General features: G+C 35.3%; 1 protein-coding gene across 16 annotated transcripts in view; it reads left to right on the top strand.

Moving 5' to 3' along the window:
* Positions 1-14,028, top strand: part of VPS13B (vacuolar protein sorting 13 homolog B) — a 488,999-nt gene that overhangs the window by 41,384 nt on the left and 433,587 nt on the right. For all 16 annotated transcript variants that reach the window (XR_012649869.1, XR_012649870.1, XR_012649871.1 and 13 more), the window contains 3 exons: positions 6,294-6,417; positions 12,048-12,215; positions 13,362-13,543. Coding sequence is in view for 13 of the 16 variants with exons in the window: in XM_075023675.1 (XP_074879776.1) it covers positions 6,294-6,417; positions 12,048-12,215; positions 13,362-13,543 (474 nt within the window). In the remaining 3 variants the exon portion in view is untranslated. The remainder of the gene's footprint in view (positions 1-6,293; positions 6,418-12,047; positions 12,216-13,361; positions 13,544-14,028) is intronic.

A 14,028-nucleotide genomic window follows, 5' to 3' on the forward strand; every position in this document is an offset into this window, starting at 1 on the left:
ACTCTGAGGTATGTGATTTGCCAGTTTGAAAAGATCTAAAATTGGGTTTTGTAACAGTGAAAGAAAATGGACTGTCATGAATAAACTTTTGAAGGTACAAGTGTGTATGTAGAAGCTATATATAACTTCCATATATAGTGCAGAACTCCTTAATTATTCTACAAAATAGTAACCTGGTCTGATTTGGCTAAATCTTCTTTTCAGTATTTTATACCATCATAATTTTAAAATATGCATGTGTGTATATAATTTTAAAGTTAGTGTGCATTAGACTATTAACTCACACCTTCCAAAAGATTTACAGATATTGTGTTTAGGTCACTGATATTTCACTGTTGAAGTGTTGTTATGCTTCTAGCTTGCTATTCATTAGAAAAGAAATAAAATTAACTTTCTCTTTTCATAGTTCAGTTTCTGTTTGTTGTTAACTCTTAGTAAAATTTTCTTTGCAGGATAATTGCGCAATGAAATTATTGAGTCTGTTAAAGTTGATGACTCATTTGTAAGTAATGCTTGACCTGTACTAGCCAGCAGAAGTGTTGTTGCAAGGTTAGACAGAAATGAATGAATGAATTTGTCTATTTGTGTACGTGTATAATGCATATTGACAATTGTATAGCTGTGGAATGTGATCCGATATCTTTTTGAAAGCAAGATCTTGGTAGTGCCTACCATTTTAGTGAAACTTGTAGTGTATCTTTTAAGATAATATTTTTCAAAAACTTGTGTTACTTTTTGTTTCATTTTTGCATGGAGAGGAATCAGAGCAATTTGGGATTATCTCTGGAGATGATCTAGTCCAACCTCATGTCCGAAGCAAGGCAAATTAGAGCAGGTTGCTCCAGGGGTTGGTCAGCCAAGTGCTGAACAGCTCCAAGGATTGAGACTCCACCACCTCTCTGGGCAGCCTGTTCCAATATTTGATCACCCTCTTGGTGAAAAAGCTTTTGCCCTGTTTGGAATTGCCCGTGTTTCAGATTTGATAAAGGTGTACTGTGAGAAGATGAGTGGCAATGTACACAGTGTCTGGCTCCCTCTTTGTACCCTCCCAGTAGGTAGCTGTAGACAGCCGTAGTATCTCCCTTCTTCAGGCTGAACAACCTGAGTTGTCTCAGTCTCTGCTGAGGGAGAGCTTATGTGCTCCAGCCCCCTAACCAGCATGGTGGCCCTCCATTGGACTTTGTTCTGGTGCATCCATGTCCTTCTTGTATTGGAGAGCTCTGGACTGGGTGCAGTATTCCACACAATGTCTCACAAGGGCCGAAGAGAGGGGAAGAGTCATGCCCCTGGCTTCAACCTTGCTAATACAGCCCAGCATACAGTTGGCCTTCTGTGTATCAAGGGCACGCTGCTGACTCATGTTCAACTTGCTGTCCACTGGGACTCTTGGATTCTTTTCTGCAAAGCTGCTTTCTAGCACTTTGGCTTTTAGTCTGTACAGTTAGTTACACAGAGTACCTCCATCCCAGGCGCAGGAGCAGGCGTTTGCACCTGGACTTCACGGAGTTACTGACAGTGCATTTCTTCAGCCTCTCAAGCACCCTATCAATAGCAGCCCTGCCCACCAGTGCATGGGCTCCTCCCCCTAAGTTGGTACCATCCACAGCCTTGCTGTAGGTGCACTCTATCCCATCTTCCAGGTCTTTAACAGGGATGTTAAACACCATGGGCTTGGCACTGATCTCTGAAGGATGCCATGAGTAACCAGCCACCAGTTGGCCTTTGTACCCCTGATCACAACCCCTTGAGCCCAGTGGTTCAGCCACTTTTTCACCCAACTTATCTCCCCCTGTCCAGTTGATATCTTACCAGTTTGGGAATAAGGTCTGTGCAGCAGATTGTGTCGAAGGCCTTGGGAAAATGAACATACTCTGAATATTACTTTCAGTCTTGCCACAGGCACCTAACTACTCAGCTGTATAAGCACAGTCCACTAGTGGGAAATGAGTTCCTCTCTCGCGGTTTTTGCATCTTGCAATTTAAGATATGCGTTATAGAAATAGGTATCTCTTACTGACTTGTAAAGGATATTAAGCTCATTGTTTTAGAAATGACAAAGGATCAGAAAAAGCAAAATTTTGTAGAGGAAGAGAGAAAACGGCAATGGACAACTCTGCAAGTTTGTGTGGTAGCTACTTGGGATCAGTGTGGGTTCTAAAATTTTAATTCATTTTTTAAGAGCTCAGTTTTCTTTATCTAACTTGATTTGATGAAAGCAGAGGGACAATATTTGCATAAATAGCTAAGTGATCCCCAAGAGAAAACATTATTTTCCCATAAAGCATGTTCATGTGGCATTTTGGAGGTCTTGCACATTAAATAGGATTTATGTATTTTAAAATGAGAAAGTGTTGTTCTAAAGAGAAAAAGAACTATGTATTTTAAATTTGGGAAACAGAATACTGAGTGAAGATAATAAACTCCACTTATTAGGAAAGATGGTAATAAACCTCATCTGTTATATGTTCCGGGGTTGTCAGTTGTAATTCTCTTTAAACCTTGCCATAACTGTTTTATATTGCAGTAGAAAATTGACTGAGGAACTTGCATGTAAATTTACGAACCTAGGTGTCTTTAGCATGTTACTTATGACTTGCATAGTTTTAGAAGTAACCATAGTGCTCTATAAAAACATTTCAGCCAAGTACCTGGTCTGACACATTTGCCAAAAGGGAAAGAGGAGCCTGGTTGTGCAAACTTCTATCTGTCCTGATCCAATTATATTATATATATATATTTTTGTGTGTGTGTGTATATATATATATTTGTATAACACCACCCGTAAGCAAGACCTAATATTAAAATTTTAAGTTTTCTAGGCTTTACTTATGATACAAGTTAGTGGGAAAAAATATTTTTGTAAATGAGTGTTGTTTTCTTTAAAAATCATCTCTCCATATACATCATGAGTATTTTTAGTTTTCTACTGTTGTGACCCTTGTTTGGAGGTGCTCTCATTAATGCTAAAATGAATAGGCATTTGTCAAATCTCATACTGTAACTATAGTTATTAGCACTTTTAGAATGTAACTCCCTTCCCACTCCCAGTATAATTTTGACTTTAACTTTAAAATGTTTGTCATCTGGTGTGAGGTGGATTTATGGGAGAGCAGTAGTTTTAGTGCCTTTTGGCTGGGTGTTTCTGATGACATCACTGTGATCTAGACACAGTGTGTGCCTCTAGTTGGTTCCAGTGTTAAATAGTTTCATAATTATGCTAGTTTTGGCAGTTGACTTGGAACTTTTTCCCATCTCTTTAATGAACATGTTTTACTTCTGGGCTTATGAGGCAGCCACATGTTTGAGAAATTAATAGTGTGCTCTTAAAGTTAACATTGAGCAGAAGTGTGCAGATACAGAAAGCTTTTGGATATACGTCTACATAGGAATGTAGTTCCTGTAAGGTCATGGCCACTGTTATCATCTTCCAGTAATTAAAGAATACAACACTTGCTTTATAAAGTATTAGTAGCTGTTGTGATAAATGGTGTGTGTTCACGCTCAGAAAACCCCGTGCAACTCTAAAACCTTTTTGATAATTGCGTAATGTAAGGAAATGAATGGATGTTATCCCAGATTAAAAACATTTTTTTCAAATGTTTGGTCAGGTTGAATTCTTCTTAAACGTAGGTATACTCTGTTACTTCATGTGGATTAAGTCACATAAGTATATTTGAGATAAATTTTTGTGTTGCATTTTGGCACCATCTTGGAACATGTTTTGTTTTGATTACTTTTAAGTCCAACTTGCTCTAATTGATTGCAACCATTTTCCAACACAACAGACTTGTAGCTTGGGGAAATATAAAAAGGTTATTGTATTGAGTTTATTTATAGGTTAAGATTTGAGACTTTCTTTCAAAATAAACACAATCTAAGGGTTCTCCACCCCTTTCCATTAAAGCCCTCCCCCCAAATCCAGTGTGCTAGTATGTATTCCTACCTCTCTGAAAGCAGTGAAAGTTTAAACCACTCTTACTTCATCTTTAAGTGTTAGTAATACTCTGTATGATTGAAACATTGCCTAGATTTTTCATGAGGTTATGAGAAGATTCATCAAACGTGGTTGTGTCAGTATGCAGATAGAAAAGTTAGACTTGAATGTAGTCAGGCTTGATACAGTTAACACTTCAAAAATAGAATGCCCTCCCCATTCCCCTTGCCACCCTTTCTTTTTCTCATAGCCAACATAAATATTAAAAGGCAAGCATAATGTGGTCCTATCGGATCAAATCATTAAATAGTTGCACCACAGCATTGTGTACAATTCATAAGTGAACTCGGGAAAGAAGGAAATGTGTTAATTGAGCTGTTTGGTCACTCTGACATCTCGGGTTTTTTTCAAGTTCAAAAATGAGTATGGTGACTCATCTGATAAAATATTTTCATGCTACATGTGAACTAGTTTCCAAGAAAGAAGATATGGTTAAAAGTCTATAATCTAATTTTTCTTGGTAAGCTGGAAACGTGAAGGAAAGGTGATCTTTTTTTGTTTACAAAACATACATGTTGATGAAGAGACTTCCATCACCCCAGGTTTAAAGATAAAGCAAGAACTTCAAGCTGTCATTATTGCTCAGGTATGCCCTGAAGAGAGTGGTGGCTTTCTAATAAAATTGCACTGTAGTTAGAAGTTCTTAGAGAATCTGCAGGAGACTTAACATTCCTCAGTGAAAAGCATCAGAAGGTTGTCAGAGATAAGAAAGCAAACAAGTGCCCTCCAGAGTTGATGCTAAACACCCATTTCATTTTTTCATGCATTGGAATAGGAAAGTCCTATATGATTGAAATGACCAAGTAACCATGAATTAAAAAACAACAAACAGCTTGTTTCAGTACTGTATTAATGACTGGAAAATCTCAAATCCTTTATGGTAACTTATCCCTCTTTTAGAAGCTATCTTCTACCCTCCTAATGTATGAATGGGTCTGTCTGCTGCAATTTCTCCAAATAAGTTCAGCCTTCTGTTCCTGCTCTCCCCCCCAGCTAAGATTATATTGCTCATCATCTTTTTTTCTCAAACTTTTAAGAAGGTAATTTCCTCTGTGTTCTGTTTTTCTAAATATGGAGTGGAAGGAAAGAATCTCTCTCTTCAAATGTTTTGAAGTTGTAGACTTCTATTTAAAAGGTGTCATTACATGTAACTTCTTTTTTTTATTTTTTTATTTTTTTATTTTTCATGTAAAACCCACTAAGAACCAAGTAAAGTGAAGATTCCATTTTGTAATTTCTCTGGGATTATTAAAAATGCCAGGCAGCATGCACGGAAGCACGTGACCCCGTACAAAAACTCAGCACAGTTTAAGCTGTTCGCTTTTTGGTGGTTAGAGGACTTAAGAGTACTATGGCTTCATACTGCAGTACTTGACATTTGTTCCCCAAACCCTTCTTTTTGTGAACATGTTGTGTGATCCTAGTCGTGCCATGACCCAGAGAGCATTTTGCTGTTTTTCTGCAAGAGACTACATCTATTGAAGAGATAATTTGGCTTGTGTCAAAAGTTGTAAGAATTTGCTTTTCTCTAACTGGTTCTTCTAATACACTCAAAAGAATATTTGCATTACTTTTCTTGGCTTTCTTGCACTTGAGTCTTGTAGTTAAACTGTCATTCTGGAATGTAATGGGAATACTAGTGGGGTATTTAAAACCCTAAATTCAGCTAATTAAGATTTTCTTGTGTCTGCAAATTTGATCTTGTAAGGCTTATATCACATTCTCTACTTTTGAGCCATGTTTCCTGCTTCTGAATTTCTGAAGGTGAATAAGCTGTATAGAAGCTCAAGATGAGCAGGTGCCCTCAGTTCATTTATCTTTTCTGGGGCCATGTTTTAGAAGCCTGCAAAAATATTTTGCTTTGTGAATCAGCTTCAGTTAGCTGTATTAGGAAAGACATGACTGACATCTTGGAACCATTTGAGGTGGTTTCATGAGTAGGCATGTAAGCTCATAAAATTTGGTAGTTTCTCATATTTGTTTTGGTAGTCTGCAGGGCTATGTTTCTGTTTGAAGGAATGTTTCAGCAGAAATGCAGCTAGATGAAATGTGTTCAACTGAAATTAATAATTAAATGACTGAGGTTTTTTTAAACAGAAGTTAGTGAAAGTATTAATTACAAATTTTTTTATGTTGTACAGCTAGTTTTGTAATAATTTCTGTAGTTAGGTGCATGTACAGGATTGAATTGATGGAAAAATAGTAACAGAAGTTTAATTTACCAAATCTTTACCAAGTCGTTCTCCTCATGCTTATTTTCTTTCTGTTTGGTTGACTCAGTTGCTTGCTTTTCCTCTAGCAAGAAGACCACGAAAGTTGTGGTTCCAGTTCAACAAACCGCAGTGCCACGGAAAGCATGAAATCAGCAGTAAAACCACGACGAGTTCAGCAATCTGCTTCTCCTGACCCTGATTTACCTCCAGGTAATCCATAATTTCAGAAGCTGGATTGTATTTGAGGGATAGAAAATACCTGAACTTCATTCAGGTGGCTACAGTGTCCAAGTTAGACTATTATATCTCTGTCCACCTACAAATCATATAAAGGCGAGTGAAATACTTGAATATTATAAAATAGAACCAAATTACAATAAAACATAGTTAATCTTTATATCTTTTCCTTACATTTTGTTGAATCCTTACATTTAGAAAACTTATTTATAGCATGAGATAGATTAGTGTGAGAAACGTGCTATAGGGTTAAAAGTAGTGTGTTAGATTTTATCCTCTGCAGCTCTGTTTTTCTTCTGTTTCGGATCACTGTTTTCTACTGCTCACTAACTGCTCCGTGGTTCACAGTAAGTTATTTTCTTGTATGTTTTCAGATTCTTATAATAGTTTTAAAGGTAAAGTCTCCTCTTTTATGAGAATAATAATTCTGAGATGTTTCTTGTTGAGTCCTGTATGTACTGGTAGAGATGTTCACCTTTTCTTTTTTTTTCTTTTTTCTTTTTTTTTCTTTTTTCTTTTTTTTTCTTTTTTCTTTTTTTTTCTTTTTTCTTTTTTTTTCTTTTTTCTTTTTTTTTCTTTTTTCTTTTTTTTTCTTTTTTTTTTTTTTTTCTTTTTTTTTTCTTTTTTCTTTTTTTTCTTTTTTCTTTTTTTTCTTTTTTCTTTTTTTTCTTTTTTCTTTTTTTTCTTTTTTCTTTTTTTTCTTTTTTCTTTTTTTTCTTTTTTCTTTTTTTTCTTTTTTCTGTTCTCTGTTCTCTTTTTTCTTTTTTCCTGACATGGAATTCAGCTTAGTTAGAGATATTTATATGATATAAAAATGCCTAAGGAACTATACATATGATTACTCTTGCCTCTGAGTTTTTACAGAAATTTCAAATATGATGTGTTGTTTTGTGCAGAAAAATGAAATTGGAGAGTACTGGAATGAATTGCAATTTGCCTTCTTGGGCCATGTAGTTTTAGATGGGTTAAAGACATAATAGTTTTTTGTTAGGTTTTTTTTTCTCTTTTGTTAACGGGAAGTTTATACTTGCCTTGAATCAAAAGGGAGCATTCTAATTTAGTGTGTGGAATATTATGTACTACAAAGTATCATCTTACTTTGGAATGGGTACTTGAGGAGTCAGATCTGGAGGCTCTCTTAAAGCTCTGAGATCCAATAAACTGTAGTGGGTCAGAATTGCAGGACTTTTGGCATCCAGTGTTTTCTACCACGGACAGCGCTTCAGCTCTGGCAGTTCCTTGGCGTTCGGTTCTTTTGTCTCACCTGTGAACAACAGGAGTCAAAGGCTTGCCAAAGAATTGAAAGATGATATTGCTTTCAGTGAGTTTTAGGATTTTGGTTCCTCAAGTTTGTTTCTGTCAGTGTTATCTGTGGATGTCCCAGAAAGGTGTAGTCTTAGTGAAAGGCTGGAGGTCTGCTTACTGTAATGTTGACATCTGATGAAGCTAGAACATTCCAACAGATGCGTTTGCACACATCCAGATGCAACATGCCCATTGAAAATTGGTTTGCATGTCTTTTTTAATGAATGTGTTGTGGTTCTTAATGATTAGTGTGCTTATACGAATTACACATATTGTATTTGCAGTACCATAGCAAATTATCATATCTGTTGTCGTCTTATGTTACTATTTGATAGGTTCTGTAGATGTACTCTGTGCTTCTGTGAAACTGTAGGGCACTATCACCTCCTTTGTTGTCATCACATTCCTTCTTCAACTGCATGGAGTATGTTGGTAGTGAAGTCTAATTCAGAGAGCATTAGTGAAATCTTACCTTGTTGAATGGACTGTAAGTTACTTTCCATGTGGCAAAGTTCTCTAAATACAATTGGTTTTGGTTTTTGATGCATAAATAACACTGTTTGATATAGATGTCCTATGTTGTAAACAGTCTCCATGAGGAGTAGAGGCCTCCTTATAGGAAGATTTTATTCTCTGTGGTATAGGATATGTCTTTGCTAAGCTTTAATTTACACATCCTGGATTTTAGTAAGATTTTGAGTCATATACTTAGGTTTGTTTTAGTCTTTGGAAGATATAGGTATCATACTACTGTTGTAATTTGTTGTTATGGTTTAACCTGGCAGGCAGCTAAACACCACACAGCCTCTTGCTCGCTCCCCTCCTCCCCTCCAGTGGGATGGGGGACAGAATTGATGGGGTGGGGAAGTAAAATTCTTGGGTTTAGATAAAGGTAGTTTAATAGGACAGGAAAAGAAGGGAAAATAATAATGATAAAAGAATTAGAATACACAAAACAAGTGATGCACAATACAGTTGCTCACCATCCATCGACCAATGCCCAGCCAGTTCCAGAGCAACGGCCCCTGGCCAACATTTCCCCTAGTTAATATACTGAGTATGACATCATACAGTGTGGAATATCCCTTTGGCCAGTTTGGGTTAGCTGTCCTGGCTGTGCCTCCTCCCAGCTTCTTGTGCCCTGTGCTCCCAGCATCCTCACTGGCAGGGCAGTATGAGAAGCCGAAGAGGCCTTAACTTATTGTAAACACCACCTAGCAACAACTAAAACATCTGTGTGTTATCAACATTATTCTCATTCTAAATCCAAAATACAGTACTATACCAGCTACTGGGAAAGAAATTAACTCTATCCCAGCCGAAACCAGGACATCTGTTGAAATATTTATTTGTCCTTTAACTCTGCTGTGTTCTCACAGAGGGAGCCATGCAGAGCTTAGCTAAAAATGTAGCTTTGGTAACAATAGAGCACTGCTAAGCTGAAGATGTTTAGATGTGACCAGTCTGGTGATATCAATTCTGTTGAATCAATAGACCACTCTGTGGACTATAGTGCTAGAGTATATTGGAGGCTTGGATCTGAAACTGCATTCTCAGCTCTTGCTGCACAGTGTAGCCTGCTGGGTTCTAGAGAATTGGGAAAAAGCATACATGTGGAATTTGTGTTGTAACTCAGGAGAGAATTTACCCCTACGGATTTTCTAGTATTTTTAGTCACTTCATCATAAAATACCTGAATTTTAGTGGCAAGGATGGTTGTAGTGTTATATTTAAAAATTACAGGAATAAGCAACTTCCAACTGTTTTCTCCCACTTGTATTTAAAACAACCCCCCCTTTTTTATAAACTGTATTATACATGACCTTGCTGATGCTTTTATTATTTTGTTTTGATTAGGAAGAATTACAATTTAAATTCACTTTCTTAAAAGACTGATGCCCACTCATGAGAATCTGATTCTAGTACGTTTGGAGCTAAACTAATTAGAAAGTTGGTACCTGTATGGTACTTTTAACAATATACTGCACCACTAGTTTGGAAATGTCTTCGCAGAAGTGTGAAACAAAATTTTTTTTTATCAAATGTGTGACCCCTCTTTCATTTGGAAGATATAATTCTGCTCCTTTTTATGCATTCAGGCAAAAAGACATACAGATCAAAACGTTGTTGCTCTTTTCCTGAATACTGCTGGAAACTATCAGCAGAACTCACTTTTTTTTTTCTGCTATGATGCTGGATTTGTAATGTTTTTATCATTCACAGCAGGAAAATGTAAATTAGATTGACTTTGAAACACCCTTGAAAGCAAAATATTTAAAAAACTTTGGACCTGTGGAGGGACAGCTTCATTCTTCAATGAAATTAGTAGCTTGCTTTAAAGTCATAATTAAATTACTGGTTATGATTTCATAGTTGCTAGTTACATAGTCTGCAAAATATTTCTCTGCTGAACTTAAGAAAAGCAACTGAATGCTTTGTGCCGGCTTCTATTTATATACAGGTCAGTTTACACCACTCTAGTGAGGAATATCGGTCTCTTATGCCCCTTAATTATTGAAATAATACATCTGTTTTTTCGAATTCATATAACCTAAAAATATGTTACTATTTTAAGATGTCAGGGAGAACATTGTTAAAAACAAGTTATTCCACATTATTTTTCAGTAGTGTTTTTAGACTGATATGCAAAAAAGGTAAACGCAGATTATGTTAGAAATATGACAGTATAAAGCTATCAAAATTTTGACTTTCACTGCATTTCTGGATTTCCTGTTTCTATAGACAATGGTCAAGCATTTTCCAGATTTTGTTTTAATACAGTTACAATCCTATTAAGATGGTAGGAGATGTTAAAATGCTGTTTCTGTCCTGCTGGAACTAGTTTTGCTCAAAGTGTGACGTATGCTCAAGAGTAGTATAAAATGAAGAAGCTGAGTTATGATAAGAAATGTGATGTGTTTTACAGTTAAGATTTTAATATTGAAATACTTTTAAAACATAGAAATATATCTGATCAGAATAAAAATATTCTGCTAATGGTAGCTGAAAGCATGTTTTGCATTTAATGAAAGAGGTGGTTGGAGGCTTTGAATTATGAAAAAGGGAAAACTTCTATGTCAACTGTGTAAACTTGCAGTTGTGGAACTCAAGAAAATCACTTATGTAATGGTAAAACCTTCCAGCTACTCTAAGGTGAAAAGTAATATTTGAATGTAAAAATGATGAATAGCTAGAGAAAGTAGAGTACAATGGAAGTAGCAACCTGAGTCTGCTCCTACTGATCTCACAATGTTTTGATGTTCTTTTTAAGTTTTATTTGAATTAAAATTGTTGATATAAATGAGTCTTATTTAATGCAAGTTTCAGAACACTACTCTTGAAGCCTGTGGATTTAAACCTGTATCATTAACTGTTTTTTTTTTTTTAGTGTAGTTACCAAACTAGACCTCTATAGCATGTATTAATTGTCTTTTTAGATAGAATGTAAGTAATGTTATAAATTTTAAAATATAGAAATTTTAAGGCTTGTTTTTTTTCCAGCACAAATGAGTTAGCTCCATAGTTACATTCAGTATACCTAAAATACGTGAATATGAGTAGTATTTAATTTCTTTACCCTATTGGTAAAATATGAGTGTTTACCGCATACTTGGGAATTCACAGACAAGATCATTTTTCCAATCACATTATGTCTGAAAAAATTTAAATGGATTTCTTCCCAACAGGCTTCAGTGCAGGTGCTTACTATTTGGGTTGTTGACAGAAATTGATTTTGTTATACCTCGCAGGGGTCTTACTGATCATGATGTGGATATATTAGCTTTTAGAATGAAAAAAAGTACTGGGCATATTAATGTTTAGTTAACTTTTAAAAAAAACAGGTGAGGGGGCAAATAGGCATAATATATGCATACTTGAAAACTAACCTAGCAACTGGTGTTCACTTTTCCAAACCTATTTCTAAGTATCTGTCAAGTAAAAAAGTGACTGTCATTAAAATTCTCTACAATAATCCAGAGTCTTCGGTTTTCTTAATTAGTTTGAAAGTTGATTCTTGCCACCAAAAATTAATCTCTTATGCTATATTATATTCCTAGTATTTACTTTTTTTTTCTCCTATAGTTTATTGCATTTCCAGGATGCTGATTGACTTAACTGCATTGAATGTTAAACAGTTTGAAGTACTGTGATTTTTGGATAAATAAAGGACAATGATACTTGGTTTGTTTTAGTTTTTGATTTAAAAAAAGAATACAAGTTGGAAATAATTACTTTAGTAATAAATGAATTTGGCATCGTCTTCCTTATAACTCCTAAGAATTTGTTTTATTTTATAGGTTATGTTCAGAGTTTGATTAGGCGTGTTGTAAACAATGTCAACATTGTGATCAACAATCTCATATTAAAGTATGTGGAGGATGATATTGTTCTCTCGGTCAATATCACTTCTGCAGAATGCTATACGGTGGATGAGTTTTGGGACCGAGCATTTATGGACATCTCTGGTGAGTAGGTACTTTTTGGTTTTAGGCATCACAGCGAAGGCACTCTTAAATTCATATAGAAATTTGCAAGTCTAATAAAAATGGCTCCTTATGTCATAAGATACTTTCTGCCTGTTTTAGTTTTTTATCAGGTTATCCTTTGTCCTTCATTTTGAAGAGCTAATTCTAATAATATAGATTGATCATACAAGTATGCATTAAGAATCACAGATAATTATCCAACATGTTTTGTAGTCCTATTGGCTCATACTTGCTATTCTTCTGTGATTGCATTTCATTTTGTACTTGCTGCTGGCAGTGAGTGCTTAGGCAATCTGTTTCTATTTCTGTGAATGAGCAGTAGCATCTTAAGGCATTCTGTTGCAATTGTTTGTGATGATCTTAAACTCTTTAAACAGGCTGGCTAGAGAGGTAGTAAAGTGTGCTGCACTGTAGTAAGCATGGCATACCAATTGCAAGACATGCTTCATTTCACTTCACATTTTCAGGAAAAAACCCCCCAACTTTTTGATCTTTATCTTGGTCTTCAGTGTCTGAATGTCTGAGTCTTTGAATTACCAGCGTTCACCTGTAAGTCTAGGTGTTCTTAACTGAAATTTGGTAGAGGTGGAATTTGGTCACAGTAAGAGTATTTTAAGATCACACAGAAGATCTCTGGTAGAGTGGTTTTGTGACCACTGGACCCATTTATTTGTTCTGGCTAAAACTATTACAAGCTAATATGACTAAATTACAAAATATGTGTCATGTTAAGATCACTATCATAGCTTTTGTTTGCTTTGGAAGATTCAAAAGAAAATTTTGGGGGAAAATGTGCAAGATTCTTTCTGGGAGAATAATGAGAATAATATTTATTGGTCTAATGCTTGCACATGAAGCAGTACTCTTACTTTATAAACAGATCTAAGGTACAGTGAAGTTTGTATTGGGTGTAACTAATTTGTCCTCGCTTTTTAAGTATTCAGCTGAAAAAGTCTGTGACATGTTAACTTACTCTCTTTAGTCACATAAGCAAGTACTTTGCTGATGATTTAAATAATGACCACACAACTATCTTGTATTATTTTCTTCTAGATAAGAACATGTATGCATAACTTATTTTTCTTTTGCAATATATTTTTTTAACCTACATATTTTTTTTAAAAGCCACCGATCTGGTCCTGAGAAAGATGATCAACTTTTCTGACTGCACAGTATGTCTTGATAAGAGAAATGCTAGTGGCAAAATTGAATTTTACCAGGAACCCCTGCTATACAAATGTTCCTTCAGGACTCGTCTGCATTTTACTTATGATAACCTCAACTCCAAAATGCCATCTATTATTAAAGTAGGTATCCAAAAGAATTTTTTTTTTTTTTTTGCTACTTACTCGTGAAGTTTTGAGGTTTTTCAAAATATGCTTTGAAATATAAAGTAAAATGAAAAGTTAATGCTGTTTTTTGCTAAAGGGATTTTTTCGATTGTGTTTTGTTCATATGATGCAATTAGTCTATGTACAGTAACAGCATGTAAGGAAGTAATGCTCTCTTTTCTATTTTTCCTGAAGTTTGAAAAAGAAAACAAAGATTGTAAGGAGAAAAAAAAATGTCTGCAGATAATCTGTTAAAGAAAAAAAAAAATACTGTATGCTTTAAGGTGCCTGCAATAAGATGGAAAGGATTTTTTACTTATGTTGTTGCTTCAAATGTAGATCAAGCTCTCATAAATAACAAGAAACTTCAGTGTGTTAACACTATGTAGTGAACCATGTGAAATGGATTAGCAAGCCAAGCTGAGCTCCTAGCGAGCAGGGATGCAATATTACTCCTGGAC

Source organism: Buteo buteo, chromosome 3 (assembly GCF_964188355.1).
Source record: "Buteo buteo chromosome 3, bButBut1.hap1.1, whole genome shotgun sequence".
NCBI lineage: Eukaryota > Metazoa > Chordata > Aves > Accipitriformes > Accipitridae > Buteo > Buteo buteo.